Source organism: Mesoplodon mirus (genome assembly GCF_964341445.2).
Source record: "Mesoplodon mirus genome assembly, chromosome: 19".
Classification (NCBI taxonomy): Eukaryota; Metazoa; Chordata; class Mammalia; order Artiodactyla; family Ziphiidae; genus Mesoplodon; species Mesoplodon mirus.
In genome coordinates, this window is record NC_138995.1 from 28,340,477 (window position 1) to 28,354,744 (window position 14,268).

The following is a 14,268-nucleotide window of genomic DNA, read 5'->3' on the forward strand; positions in this document are numbered from 1 at the left end:
CATGTGGGATCTTCCCAGACCAGGCATCGAACCCGTGTCCCCTGCATGGGCAGGCGGATTCTTAACGACTGCACCACCAGGGAAGTCCCCAAAGCCTTTTTTTTTTAAAAACAAAGCTATTATCATTGTTCAAAATTTGGTTTCCAACATGGTGAATTTTTTTTTTTTAAATTCCCAAAGGCAAAGCATTCTCTGTTCTTGGATCAGTGTCTCCCTGAGGTCAGAAGAGGGAGCACCTGTTTGCCAGGAAATGGTTTTCCATGTGGCTCTAGAAAGGCAAGCATTCCCTGATGGAGCCTTTGCCTTATCTGGAGTTGGAGTTGGTCCAGGTCCACCGAACGGCTCAGAGGCAGCCCCCTCTCCGTCCTTCAGGAGCTCAGCCAGGAGCTCTGGCTCCCTCAGCAAAGGCCTCCTGGGAACCCAGGGCCTTGGTCTCTGCAGTGGGACGAACACTAAAGTCCTTTGAGTCCCAACCCCAAGAAAGAGACTTTCGCCTTCATGACTAAGTGGGTGCTTCAGTGCACTTGGAGGGGGTCAACCAGACCCAGAGATGCCTGGTTCCTTGGCCACCCCAGTGCTATTGGAAGAAGGCTCAGCCAGTGGAATCCCCCAACAGCTCACCTTTATGCTGCTTGGGTACGTCTGAGCTGAAATGCCCTTTCAGAGAGCCTCACCCACCAGCATTGGACATATCTTAATGTACATGCTGCTCCTGCATCCCAGGTGATGGTGCAAACACTCTGGGGGGGTTTCATCCACAGTAACCTGAACACACTTACCTGAGCAAGGTTCGTCTCCCCCAGGTTCTCTCTCTTCTCTGAGCCCCATCTTACGTTCCCCGCACTGCAGCCCCTCTGCTACTTACTCTGTTTCCATCTCTTACTGGTGGTTCCTCCTCCCTGTCCTCCCCTCCACCCTTGGGCTGGGTTTGGACATTTCTGATTCTTTGCCCAATGCTGCCATCTTTACACCCACCTCTCTGCTTCCCCATTCCTGACCCACCAAACCTGCACCCCCAACCAAACCTGAAATTTAACACTCCTGCATGAGACTCCCTAAACCATGCCCCTCCTTTGAAGCTCTTTCCTGACACACCCACCATCCATACCCCTCCTCCTGGTGTTTTTGTTGGTTCCCTTTCCTTCCCTGTGGGATGAGCTGGGGAAAATGGCAGTGATGCCCACCATGGCCTTTCTCCAACTAGATGAACTCCCTGTTGTATAGAAAAACACAGGGCACAGAGGAAAGTCTAAGCTGTATTTTTCAAATCATGAGTCAGCACCCATTAGTGGATCCCAAACTCAATTTAGTGGATTGCAACCAACATTAAAAGGAGAACAAGAAATAGAAAGAATAGAAACTACCAAAGTGCATCACTCATAGTAAGGATAAGGATTGATTTGTGACACTTCAGTTTCACTGTGTTTGTTCCAAACCTCAATGTAAAACAGATTTCTTACTGTGGGTCGCAGTCTGAAAATGTTTGAAAGTCCCGGTCTACCAAAGAACCAACCAAAACACTGAAGACATGCTATTGAAAGCAAAGGAAGTGAGAGGTGGTTAAATAAATTTGCATTGTTATGGAGGCTCAACGAGCCCCATATTCCCCCTGTAAGTGCTGTAGGTGGGGTGCCCACTCTCCTGATATTGGAGGGGGGAGGTGTGTTTAGGGGGTGCTCCCAGGAAAGGTCTGTAGAAACGGCCAAAATTCACACTCAGCACTCTGACTCAAATTTGTATACAAATCAAAGATTGAAATCTTAATTTGTTGTAATTAAGAGCAAAAGAAAACTTGAAAGGAATATGAATCCACCAGAGAGTTTTCCAGACAGCTCCACCTGCTACTTCTCCAGCCCAGAAAAACAAAGCCCAGAGGACTTGTCTGATGGGAGTGGGGTCCAGCTGAAATTTGGAAATCTACCAGCTTCTTCCATCAGATCATCAGATGCTACCACTAAAAGTGCAATGGGCATGTGTCCTGTCCCCGTGGACAGGTGGGCACCCCCTGCACCCTGGCTTTGGGCAGGCACAGCCAAGCCCAGAATTACTGGCAGTAAAAGGTGAGTACGTTTTCCTGGTTTCCTCGGATCAGGATGACCGGAGGTCTGAGGTCCTGGGACAGCGTCTCCAGCCAGGCCATGTAGAGCGAGCTCGGGCACTTCCCCTTCCTCCCTATGGGCAAGGTGCTGTGGGGCAGGAAGAAGCAGCAGATGGGGAATTACTAAGGGGCCTTCCCCACATGGCCCAGTTCCTGGTTTGCTTTCTGAACAGTGTCTCCGTTTATTGGCCCCTTCAGAGCTCTTTCTTCCCAGCCACCCTAAGAATGACCCGCTGCTCTCCTTGAAAGCATGACCTGAAATGTACCTTCAGCCGCAAAGCATTTCTTTTCTCTATTATTTTTTTTTTTGGCCGCGCCCCACAGCTTGTAGGATCTTAGTTCCATGACCAGATATCGAACCTGAGCCCTGGCAGTGAAAGCGCTGAGTCCTAACCACTGGACCGCCAGGGAACTCCCACAACGCATTACTAAACAAAGCCATGGCCTGTAAGGTCCCCATGATCTGGTCCCCACCAGCCTCCACAACGTCACCTCCCACCACCTGCAGCCTCGCTCACACCCCTACGGCCACAGACGCTTCCTTTCCACTCCTGTAGAAAATGGCAAGCTTGTTCCTGCCCCAGGGCCTTGGCATGTGACATTCTTTCCACCCAGAAGGCAGTGGCCCCAGCTCGTCACCGGGTTGGCTCCTTCGATTCCCTCAGGTCTTGGCTCGAGGGCACCTCCTTCTCTGATCACCCTCTTCGACCCCATCTTCCCATCCCTCTTTATCATGTCACTCTGTTTCATTATCTTCATAGCACTTCACACTCTCAAATCCTATTTTTATTTATTTGTGTGTTGTCTGTCTCCCCCCCACTAGAATGTATGTTCGCTCACGAGTAGGCTGGGTCTGTCTTATCCGCCTGTGCCTAGAACACAGTCTGACACAGTGAGGTTGTATGCCACTCATCCAGCCATTCAGGTCATGCCAGCCTCGCCTCTCCAGCTACACACCTGCCTGTGGCCACAACAAAGTGATATGTTCACGTGTTTCAGCTGAGCGGCCTGGTCCTGCTCCCTGCCCCGTAGGTAAGGCCCTGGGAGCAGGACTCCGTTGTCGCCTGGGGAGGGCCCCTTGTCTGAACTGCAGTGCTGTGCAAATAACAACATGCCCTGGGAATGCTCTTCAGCCACATTTCCACAGCTATGTTGGGAAGTGACTTTTCTACCACACTGAGATTCCAAAGACGCATGGTGATGCCTGCAGCCATTCTGCTTTTGGCTCTTGGGACGTGGCAGCATCGCAGCTGCCAGCTGGCGTTACGTGAAGCTGGGGCACCGGCACCTTACGTGGGACTGCACTTTGTTTTCCCAAAGTACATCCACAGGTACTATTTCATCTGAACCTCAGAACCACCCTGGGGAACAGCTGAGGGAACTGGGCAGAAAGGAGGGTGCTGTGCGACACTGGGCTTCAGAGCCTGGTTCTGGGGTCAGAGAAGCTGTAGGAGTCACGGCTTTGCCACTTCCTCAGCCACGTGGCTTTGACAAATGGCTCACTGGCCCTGAGCCTCGGTTTTCTCTTCCCCGAAGTGAGAACACACATGCCTCCTTCATGGACGCTTGTAAGCTCTAACGAAAACCCAACTCAGGAAGGGTGCTGCACAATAATGCTCTCACAGAGTAAGCACTTCACAGTGTCAGCAGTACTGTCACCACGTATTACTATTTACCAGCTCGAGATGACCAGCCAGTGAGTGGCAGAGCTGGGACTTGACCCGAGGTCCTGGGATCTTTCCATCCTAGCGGCCCCTGCTCACTGCAACTCCCACCTCCACTGAGAAGGTGAATTGAGGTGGCTAAACAGCTGTCCCTTATTTAAAATTCCATCCTCAAAGCTTCACTTGCCACAAACACTATCCTCCCTTAAAAAGCAAGGTCCCCAGGATTGGGGAACCCGGTGGGAACAAGGACATTCCATTAAGCCAGTGTCACTTTAGTTAGTAGACTGTGTTTGTGTTTGCCTGGTGCCTTTCCAGGGAAAAGGGAAGTGGGAATATGGAAAGCAAACTTTCCTGATTTAACAGTTACGCTAAAGGCTGGAAATGCCCTCCGGGAACATCTACATCATTTTCCGGGACTGAATTCAGAAACTTCAAAGACCACGAGGGGACTGGTGGCTGCGTTATCCAGGGCAGGGGACTCCCATAGCTCCTGCTGTGGCCTTTCCCTCCCCGAGCGGACCCTGTGCACCTGTCCATGCTACTAATTCCCTAGGCAATCTCCCCCAGTGCCAGCCAATGACACACTCTATTTATGTTCACAGGATGTGTGTGCTGTAAGCTACTAATCTTTAGAAATAAAGCTGCTCGAGAACAAAGGAGCTTTTTGTTTAGAACTGCATCTCTTAGCCACAAAGAAAGGCAGCCTTGGATCAAACTTAGATGCGGAGAGATAACCGTGCTTCAGAATCAGCATCTCAGGCTTCAAAACCCAGTTGCCACTTGAGAGCTGTGAGATCCCGGCAGGTGCTGAATTTCTCTGAGACTCAGTTTCCTCATCTCCTAAGTGTGTGCGCTGCGGAGGGGATGGGGGTAAAATAGAACCACTTCATAGAGTTTTGGAAATTAATAAGGCCCAGTGGGTTGGGATTTTGAGATTAGCAGATACAAACTATTATATGTAGAATGGATAAACAACAAGGTCCTACTGTATATAGCACAGGGAACTATATTCAATATCCTGTGATAGGAACTTCCCTGGTGGTCCAGTGGTTAAGGCTTCCCCTTCCAGTGCAGGGGGTGTGGGTTAGATCTCTGGTCGGGGAGCTAAGATCCCACACGTCTCGTGGCCAAAAAGCAAAACATAAAACAGAAGCAATACTGTAACAAATTCAATAAAGACTTTAAAAATGGTCCACATCAAAAAAAAAACTTAAAAAAAATAGCCTATGATAAACCATAATGGAAAAGAATATGAAAAAGAATGTATATATATATGTATAACGTAATCACTTTGCTGTAGAGCAGAAATTAACACAACATTGTAAATCAACTATACTTCAAAATAATTGTTTAAAAATAAAAAAATAAAATTAATAAGGCCTAATGCCTTGAGTGTCATAGAGGCTCAACCGATAAAATGCAATGTTGATTACTATTATTTTGACTACTACTATTTGGCTTTGAGGAGGGAGCCTTTATAGAAGAAAGAGGGGTCTAGACCCAAAAGTTATGCCAGAAGTAGGTTGTTAGTGTGGTCAAAGGTTGTTGGGCTGGTTACAAGGCTGCTTTACCAGCAGCGCAGGTTAAGCTGAGCTCAAATGTTATTCAGATAACTGCTGATTAGCAGACGGCAAACAAGACAGTTCTGCCTCAAAGGTGCTCTAGAAAAGAGTCCACGTGCGCTCTCTGACATGCTGGAAAATGTGATTTTTGTCATTTCATGGAGGCTTGGGAGGGTTTTTTCATTCTTAGAATTTCCGGGAAATGCAGGCTCCTGGGCCCCACCCCAGGCCCTGATCTGGAAGGAATTGAGGAATTTGCCGTTTTCCACGGTCTCCCGGTGGTTCTGATGAAGGTGACCCTCAGAGTGAACTTTTTACGGGCACGTCTCCGGGTTGGAGACTGAGCAGTGCAGCTGCTGCGCCCTCCCAGTGGAGCTGGCTTGACAGCCAGGGCCCCTTTGGGCAACAGCTGCGGCTGCCGCCATGGGGTGGGACGCTGTGTGCAGGCCTCTCCTCTAAGGTGACTGGACTCCTGATTATTTGTATCAGCCAATCCCACAAAGACTGGTGGGTGGGGGATTGGTTTTCCCTATGAGATCCAGGGCGTGGAGGAGTGGGAAGGGAGAGGTGCCAGCAGGTAGTCACCTCCCTGGATGAAATTCCTCATCTTACTGCTTGAGAGATGGACTCATTGTAGTGGCGAATAAACTTAGAATCATAGCATGTTAGCCGTGAAAAAGAATCTTGGAAATAATTTAGTTTAACTCTTCTCTATAATCAGGGAAACTGAGTCTCAGAGAAGGAGGGTTACCTGCCCAAGGCCACACAGTGGGCTGGCCAATGGCAGAGACAAAACGCAAATCTGTTTTGGAGGTGGCACTCAGGAAGAGGTGGTTTGGCACACCCACACCCCCTGGCTGGCACACAACAGGTACCACACCCAGGGAAAGTCGGGGAGCCATCCCAGGATGAAGCCATTGCCACCGTCTTGCCATCTGACCCAGTCAACAGCCAGGCTAACCTGGCCCTAGAAACATTTTCTGCAAGATGTTAGCCAGAGGCTTGGAGATAAACTCACTTTCCTTATACCACAGTCCCCACATCAAAGGCAACATGAAGCACTTTCTTTGTACAAAAAAATGATCTTCCTAAAAGCTCCAGGAAGCATGGCTTCATAGAGCCATCTTCGTGGGCAGCCACCTGTGCATTCACAAAGCCCCCCAGTGAGAAGGGTCCCAGGCTGGGCGTCATGCTCTGCTGTCACTATCTTGACATTCTTAATCACTTTTGAACAAGGCACCCCACTTTTTCATTGTGCGCGGGGCCCTGGAAATCGTGTGCTCCACCTTGATTTCCGGTACAAACAAACAGGTTCCACAGGCTTCCCAGCTGCCCTGTGGAATCTGGAATCCGCAGGTGGCTCACCCCAGGAAATGTCAGGTACTCTGCTTGGCAAATGCCCACATTGCCTCTTGAGCTGGGCCTTTCCCAGCCATGTTCTGCCACCCTGAGACTCCCTGTGCCATTGTTACCTTCCCCTCATCTTCCACTCAGCCTCAGCCAATACCTGCCCTAGCGAGGCAGCTCCTAACCAGACACAAGCAGCAGCAACGGAAGCTCGAGGAGCTGACAGGCACGGAGATTGGGACAGGCACGGAGCCTGGGACAGCCAGGGATGGGGCCAGGCTCTGCTTCCACTGCCTAGACCTGGCACCAACATCAATTGGGGGTGGCCGGTGGCCAAGGAGGGCTGCGTGGTTCCCAAACAACTAGGAATCGATTTTCTTCTGGAATGAGCTGGGTCTCCTTTGTCAAGCCAAGTTTGGCAGGAAAAAGCAGTGGATAAGGGGAAAGTGGTGGTGAGGGGAGTCGGTGAGACCCGGGACACTGGGGCCACAAGACCTCTGCCAGCTGGCACTCAGGCGAGGGGCATGGGGCAGATGCAGGCCCGGCCACGTGCTGAGAAGCCACCCGGGCTGTGTTTACAGGAGTTTGGGGCCCTACATCCTCACAGGGGAAGGCTTGGGTCCTCAGCCAGTGGCCACCCCTGCAGAGCTGACACCTTTGGGCTTGGCGACAGGCTTCTCCTTCTGCAGGGTGCTACTTACATGATGACCAGAGCAGCATCCCGGGAGTAATCCAGCAGAATCTCGTTCAGCCTCACCTGCCGAAGGGACTGGGCGAGGAAAAGCCATGTGGTCACTTTCCATGTCTGATGAGCGATCCTGGCCAAGCCCAGGGGCCTCTTTGAACATCTCAAACCAGGTGTGTGAACTGTTGCCCCTAAGTTATTATAGACTCTCCCACCCCCGAGAAGGTAAGTGAATGCCAAGCTCACCTCCTGGAGAAGCCCCCTGGGTGTTTCCTTCCTGACTTTATTACCATGAGCAGCGGGATCATGGCAGGGAAGAGCCCCTCACATGGCTGGGAAAGCTGGGTTCAAATCTCAGCCCTGAGAGTTCCTGGCAGAGAGCCTGAGCAGGTAACTCACCTCCCTGAGCGTCACTGTCCACAGCTGTGCAATGGGTACAACAGTGCCCTCTCCTGGGGAATTTGGGGAGGCCTGAGGGAGATAATCTGTGCAAAATCTCCAGGCCAAGGGGAAGCACTTGATAAGGTGGACTTGGAGCAGGGGTGGAGCTGCTCCACCTCTCCCGTAACAGAGTAGGCAAGAGCCTTCTGTGGACACGATGCTTTACTCAGCATTTTCCAAGGAGCTGGGCAGCTGTGGGAGGGTCTGGGGCCTCAGGGCTGCTGGGTCAGGGAATTCCCCAAAGCTGGGGGGGGGGTGCTGGGTTGTGTGGGGCTCCCTTCCACCCCAAGACTTGTCTCCAAATTGTTCAGAAACGACTGACACTCAGGGTCTCATAGTGGACGGACACCCCATGTGAGAGAATGGAAAACCGAGGGGAAGTGAGTTCACCAAAATGTCACACGGTCGGCATTTTGGGTGGAATGATCCCTCGTTGTGGACCTGTCCGGTGAGTTGGAGGATGTTTAGCAGCATCCAGGCCTCTACTCGCTAAATGACAGTAGCAATCCCGCCCCCCTCCGAGGTGACAGCCAAAAATGTCTCCAGAAGTCACCAAATGTCACACTGCCTCTCAGAACCACTGACCCAGAGCATACAGGGAGCAGAACTGTGGTCCCCAGGCCCCCAACTGCTCACCCCACCTAAAAATGGCCTTGGCAGCTACCACTCTCCTTTAGGCCCTATCAGCGTCCTGAAGATGCTGCCTGGGAGGCGGGGTGGGGTCTACAGCTAAGGGGAGAAGATCAGCCAGCTTTGTTGGCCCACAGGACAAATTTTGCCTTGACCTTCACCACCCGCCTTATGCATCCCTTCCTGCACACATGGAGGAACAGGGGAGGGGAGGGAGAAGGACTCCGGGCAGTCCACTGCCACGGCCAGTGACTCAAAATGGGCAGGGGGACCAGGCTCCCACGCCAAGGAGACACCGAGATCAACCACTGGGTCACCTGTCATACAAGCCGAGCATGTATGGCTTGAGGACACCTCAGAGGCTTGGGGCAGGGAGAGTAGAATCGAGGGTCGGGGAGGGGGTTAAGGAAGTCCAGGACAGATGGGGCACAGGTGCTGACCCCAGGGAGCCCCTGGACCCCCACCCCACCCCAGCAAGGCCCTTCTCTCTCCTGCACCTTGATTCTATTCTTGTTAATCTCCTCATCCGAGATCTTCCAGGGGCAGTCCCGTCTCATCTCGGTGACCGTGGCCTCGTCTTTGAAACCATCATTCAGGCGGAAGGGCGCAATCATGTCCTCAAAACGCTTGGTGCTGGGGACAGAGAGAACAAGTGAGACCGGGTGAGATGCCCGTTTCCAGGGGAACCAGGTCTTCAGAGGGAGATGGAAGTGGGTGTCACGGGGACACACATTTCAGGCTGAAACCCATTCTGACGTTGCCTTTTACATCAAAGCAGCCTCTGTGTTGAATTCAGCGCTGACGGGTGGGTCTGACTTTCAACAGAACTTCCACAAGTCGTCCACGAAGACCAACCTGTGATCCACCTTCATCCACCTGTCCATCCCCCAGGTATTTACTGAGCACTATTCTGTGCCAGGCTCTGTGCTACACAACAGTGAACAAACCAGACAACATACCCCATCCTCACAGAGCTCACGGTCTGCCGGGCAACAAATAAGCAAATAAATACAGATTGGAAGTATTATGAAGGCACAAACTGAGTACCGGGATGGGGACTAATTGGGCAGGAAGACCTCCCTGGACTCAAGGATGCCCGTCCTTCTGAAACCAGCTATGCACAGGGCAGGGGGTGCTGGAGCAAACAGAACTGAAGGTGCAAAGGCCCTGAGGCAGAAGCATGCTTGGGCTGTTTGAAGAGCAGCGAAGGAACCCACGTGTCCGGAGCAAGGCAAGTGCGAGGGAGAATGGGATGCCAACCAGTGTAAGTCAGGTAAAGGAGAAAGAGCCAGCAAAGGATACTTAAGAAGGACCACAGAGGTAGGTGGGAACCAGGAGAGGGTGGCGTCTTAGAAGCCAAAAGAAGGACTGTTTCAAGAAGGATCACTGTGTCAAATGCCGCTGAGAGGCAGAGAAAGATGAGGACAGCAGTGGGCTCTGTGGATCTGGTGGTGCGGAGGTCACGGCTGAGGCTGGAGAGAGTGATTTCAGTGGAGCAGTGGGAGGGCAGCCAGACTGGAGTGAGCTGGAGAAGGAGGGATGGGGAGGAAGCGGCCACAAAGAGTGTAGCATCACTTTGGAGAAGGTTGGCTGTGCAAGGGAGGAGAGAAATGGTCCCAGAGGTGGAGGCAGATGCAGGGGCAAAGCGGGGCTTAAAGACAATATGTGCTGGATGGGGTCTGCATGCTGGCTTGCGCTATCCTCTCCACTGAGGAAGGTCTTCCCCCATCTCTGTTCACGGCCTTCTCAAGGCTCTGCTCCTCCACCAGCAGAGACGACCCTATCCTCCTGTGCATTCTGGTCCCTGTCTGCAGCATTCTGATGGCTCCTGATGTCCTCCCTACACCTAAGCCGGGGTAAACCCTGCAGGGCAGGGCTGCAATGTACTCATCTCTGCCCCTGCAGCTCAAGCACAGCCCTGAGAGAATGGGAGAGTCAGTATATCCATCACTATTAAATAGTTCCTTTCTTCTCTTCTTGATTTCCTTCCCTCTCTAGGAAAACAAGGGCTAAAGAGGTCAGGACAGACCTTACTTTATTGAGAAGACAGAGTCCTGGAAAACCTCACGTAGACAGGTTGACATAAAGCAATCCTATTGTAAATGTCTTCTTTTAAGAATATAAAATTGAATTATTAGGAGAATAAATCATCCCTTCTGGCCCCACAATTGAGCCCTGTTACAAATTCACACAGGAGTTTGCTTAAAGTCCGCCCACTTGCCATTGCATGGGCAGGCAGGGGGAGTGGTCCCTCAGACCATTCGACATCTTCCCCCCTCCAAGTGCCAGTGGGTTAATATAACATCAGGGGCCGCAGCTGCCGTGTTTCTGCCTCAGGGCCTTTGCACCTTCTGTTCTGTTTGCTCCAGCATCCCTCAGCCCCGTGGAGGTGACGTGCCTCTGCCATGGCCCCTGCAGAAGGAGGTACCCTCTAGCTGTGTATTTCAGGGCATATGATTCTACCATTCCTGGCCACAGCCAACTGGACCAAAGGTAGCCAAGAAATAGGCCTTCCAGTGGCCTTTACCTTAGCTTGGCAGGAAGGGATGAGCTGGGCCAGTCACAGTCCCTTTTTTAGGCACTTAAATTAAGCAATGCCCAGAGAAGGGAGGAGGCAGCTTGTAGCGGATTGGGACTGCAGGGAAAGTTCGAGATGCAGAAAGAGCTCGGAAGCTACAAGCAGGCAGAAGCCACAAATCCAGCATTGACTGATCATCGACTCTGGGCTGGGCGCCGAGTTAAGCATGTTACCCGGATTGTCTAAGACAGTGGTTTTCAAAGTGAGGTGCCTGCACCAGCACCGGACAGCTTGTTATAATAGCATATTCTCAGGCCTTACCCCAGACTTATTAACTCAGAAACTTTATTTTTTTATTTTTTTATTTTTTTTATTTTACAGAATTTACTACAAAACACCATAAAAACTGCCTTCACTTAAGCTCTCTCTCCCCGTATCCGGCGAGCCAACTGGATGTCTCTGGGCGTGATGGTGACTTTCTTAGCGCAGATGGCACACAGATTGGTATCTTCAAATAAACCGACCAGGTACGCTTCACTAGCCTCCTGAAGCAAACCAATGGCGGCACTCTGGAAGCTCAAGTCGGTGTTGAAATTCTGGGCGATCTCCCTCACCAGCCTCTGGAAAGGCAGCTTCCCGATCAGAAGCTCGGTGGATTTCTGGTAACGACGGATTTCTCGAAGCGCAACGGTCACGGGTCTGTAGCGATGAGGTTTTTTCACCCCGCCGGCAGAGGGGGCGCTTTTCCTGGCCGCTTTAGTGGCCAGCTGTTTGCGGGGCGCTTTGCCACCCGTGGACTTACAAGCAGTCTGCTTGGTTCGGGCCATTTTCTTTCACCCAATGCCTAAGTATTATGCCGCTTCGCCGACAGCCGCGCCGCTCCCGCTGCCCAGTGAAGAGCCGCAATTGCCGAACTAACGGAAGAAGCTCCTCCGACTAACGAAGAAACCACTCTGGGTTCCAGGTGCCCCCTATACCTCCGTTTTTATACCCTCGCTTCACGCTGCGTCTCTGCGTCATAGTACCCTAATTTGCATACACCAACGACTTTTTCTATTGGCTGACGCTTTCGCCGACGCGCTGACATCCCCCGACACAAAAGCCACAGCTAACTCAGAATCTTGCGGGTAGGACCCCCAAGCTGTGTTTTCACAAACCCTCCAGGTGATGCTGATGTTTGAGCACCACTGCTTTATGAAAATAATCCAGGGGTTGGAGAAAACTGAAGAAAACCAGTGTAGGTAAAATCAGCCTTTTGTGAATAGCAAGCAGCCTGGGTTCCTGAAGTGTGAAGCTGGAGACTCCCTCAGCCCCCAGGTCTGTGGGGTAGGTGGTGGGGGGGTCCCTGGCAGATGAAACACCGGCTTCTGCTCGAGGGGCAGGATAGCCATGATTTGCACCAGTAAGAGCTTCAAAAACACTTGGTGTGTGAAAAGCATAAATGTGAACATTCTTCGGCTTCCCACCCAGGTATGTTTCCGGCAAAGACCACAGCTCTGATATGCAAAGGACCAGCAGGCAGGGGGAAGAAACACAAACAGAAATTAACGGCTGCACACTCGACCCTTCCTCTTTCTTTCCACGAGCCCAGTCTAGGTGGGGGCAGGAAGGACCATGTCCTTGCCCTTGGCTCACCAGAGAAAGGGCTGACCCTTCTGCCTGGAACCCCCAACACAGAAAACTCACTGCTCAGCCCGCGGCTTCTGGTTGATGTCGGGAAGGATGTGAACTTCGTGGAATCCTAGCCGGAACTTGCTCAGCAGAGAAATGATCCTGGGAGACGGAGATTATTATTTTTTTTAATGTATTCATTCATTCAATGAGTTTTTATTGAGCTCCTGTGGAGGATATAGCAGCAAGCAAAACAAACCCTGCCCTTGGGGAGTTTGCATTCTAACCTGGGAGGAGGGCAGACAATAAATGAATATTGATAAAGCAGGTCAGGTGATGATGAGTGACATGGGAAAGGAATTGTCCTAAGTACCTGGTGGCCACCTCTGGACTAGGGCGCCTCACATTTTAATGTCTGAGCACCTGCTGGGGATTGTGTTACAGTGCAGATTCTGATCCAGCTGGTCTGGGCTGGGACCTGGGATTCTGCATTTCTCACCAGCTCCCAGGTTATGTGAGGCCTGCTGGTTCACTGGCCACACTTTGAGAAGGAAGTGTCTAAGGGATGGGAGGCGAACTGCAGGAAACTCCTCAGGTGGCTGAGGAAACAGATAACACACATGAACTAAGTACAGATCCAGGAGCAGCAAGCCAGATGGCCCTGACTTTGCATCCACAGGGAAGAGATGCCAACTGTGGTTTGCAGCAGTCAGGGAAGGCTTCACAGAGGAGTTGGTGATCTGGCTTGATGGTGACTGGCCGGTAAGACTTATAGGCCAAAGAGGGTGTCTACACTGGAATCACCCAAGGAGCCTTCTAAACAGTACATGTGCCTCGGCCCTAGCCCGCCCATTGCATCAGAATCCCGGGGCAGGACACAGCATTCGTGATGCCCCAGGACTAGTTGGTGGGGAGTGAGCACCCCAGGAGGGGAGTCCAAAGGACCAAAGACATGGGGGTGCAGGGGATGGAGTGGGAGCAGCGAGGGGCTGCCTGGGATGGTGTGGAGCACGCTAGGGGACAAAAAGGAGATAAGCCCGAAGGAGCAGGCTGGGGCCCAGCTGTCAAGCCACTGCTGGTCCCTGAACTTGGGAGTGAACTTAGGAATGCAGAGCTGTGGGCGAACATCTTGGTGTGCAGTGCTGGTTGGCAGGCCTGGGCAGGGCCTGGGTGGAGGCAGTCATGAGGAAGGCAGAGGACGTGGCCTGGTCAAGAGTCAGCTGCGAGGCAGAGGAGATTTCACACCCTTTGCTTGAAAGACATCCTGTGACCCCACAGTGCTGCAGCCTTGAACTAAACTAAACCTGCCAAACCCAGCTCTCAGCTGGAGCTGGAACAGGAAGCCGAGAGGGCAAAGCAGCCTTCGAGGTGTGTTTACCTTTTGGAGAGCACAGGGGAGCGGATGCTGCGTCTCCCAGGCAGTGCTCTCCTCTGCATTGCTGAGAAGGGCCCTCTGGTAGAGAAGTTCTCAGTGGCGGGTGAGGACAACGAGATGGGATTGCTGGTCACCCTTAACTCACGCAGTAGGTGATTCAGAAGGGGTCGTGGGGATGTGGTCCTGGCATAGGACTAAAGTGGCACAAGCCACGGGGTCCTGACCCTGGGGCGTCACGGCGGGCACTAAAGGCTGGGCAGGGTTTTCTCTCTGTTAAATTAACTGCGCGATTTGAGGCAAGCCACCCACCCCATCCTTCCCAGCCCGGCTGCAC

General features: G+C 52.1%; 2 protein-coding genes across 7 annotated transcripts in view; both read right to left on the reverse strand.

Moving 5' to 3' along the window:
• Positions 1–1,248: 1,248 nt before the first annotated feature.
• The window catches only part of SLC12A3 (solute carrier family 12 member 3), a gene marked incomplete at its 5' end in the record, with an annotated part of 37,949 nt that continues 24,929 nt past the window's right edge, over positions 1,249–14,268 (reverse strand). For all 6 annotated transcript variants that reach the window (XM_082605767.1, XM_082605765.1, XM_082605763.1 and 3 more), the window contains 4 exons: positions 1,249–2,186; positions 7,376–7,443; positions 8,928–9,063; positions 12,635–12,721. In XM_082605767.1, the coding sequence (XP_082461893.1) occupies positions 2,045–2,186; positions 7,376–7,443; positions 8,928–9,063; positions 12,635–12,721 (433 nt within the window). In that variant the 3' untranslated portion in view covers positions 1,249–2,044. The remainder of the gene's footprint in view (positions 2,187–7,375; positions 7,444–8,927; positions 9,064–12,634; positions 12,722–14,268) is intronic.
• LOC309794989 (histone H3.3A-like) lies at positions 11,174–11,928 on the reverse strand. Its single transcript, XM_082606943.1, has one exon. It carries the CDS (start codon positions 11,773–11,775, stop codon positions 11,365–11,367), a length of 411 nt encoding a protein of 136 aa, XP_082463069.1. The 5' UTR covers positions 11,776–11,928; the 3' UTR covers positions 11,174–11,364.

Excerpts from the sequence above, each read along its gene's own strand:
- LOC309794989 (XM_082606943.1), bottom strand. The coding sequence starts at position 11,775 with ATGGCCCGAACCAAGCAGACTGCTTGTAAGTCCACGGGTGGCAAAGCG.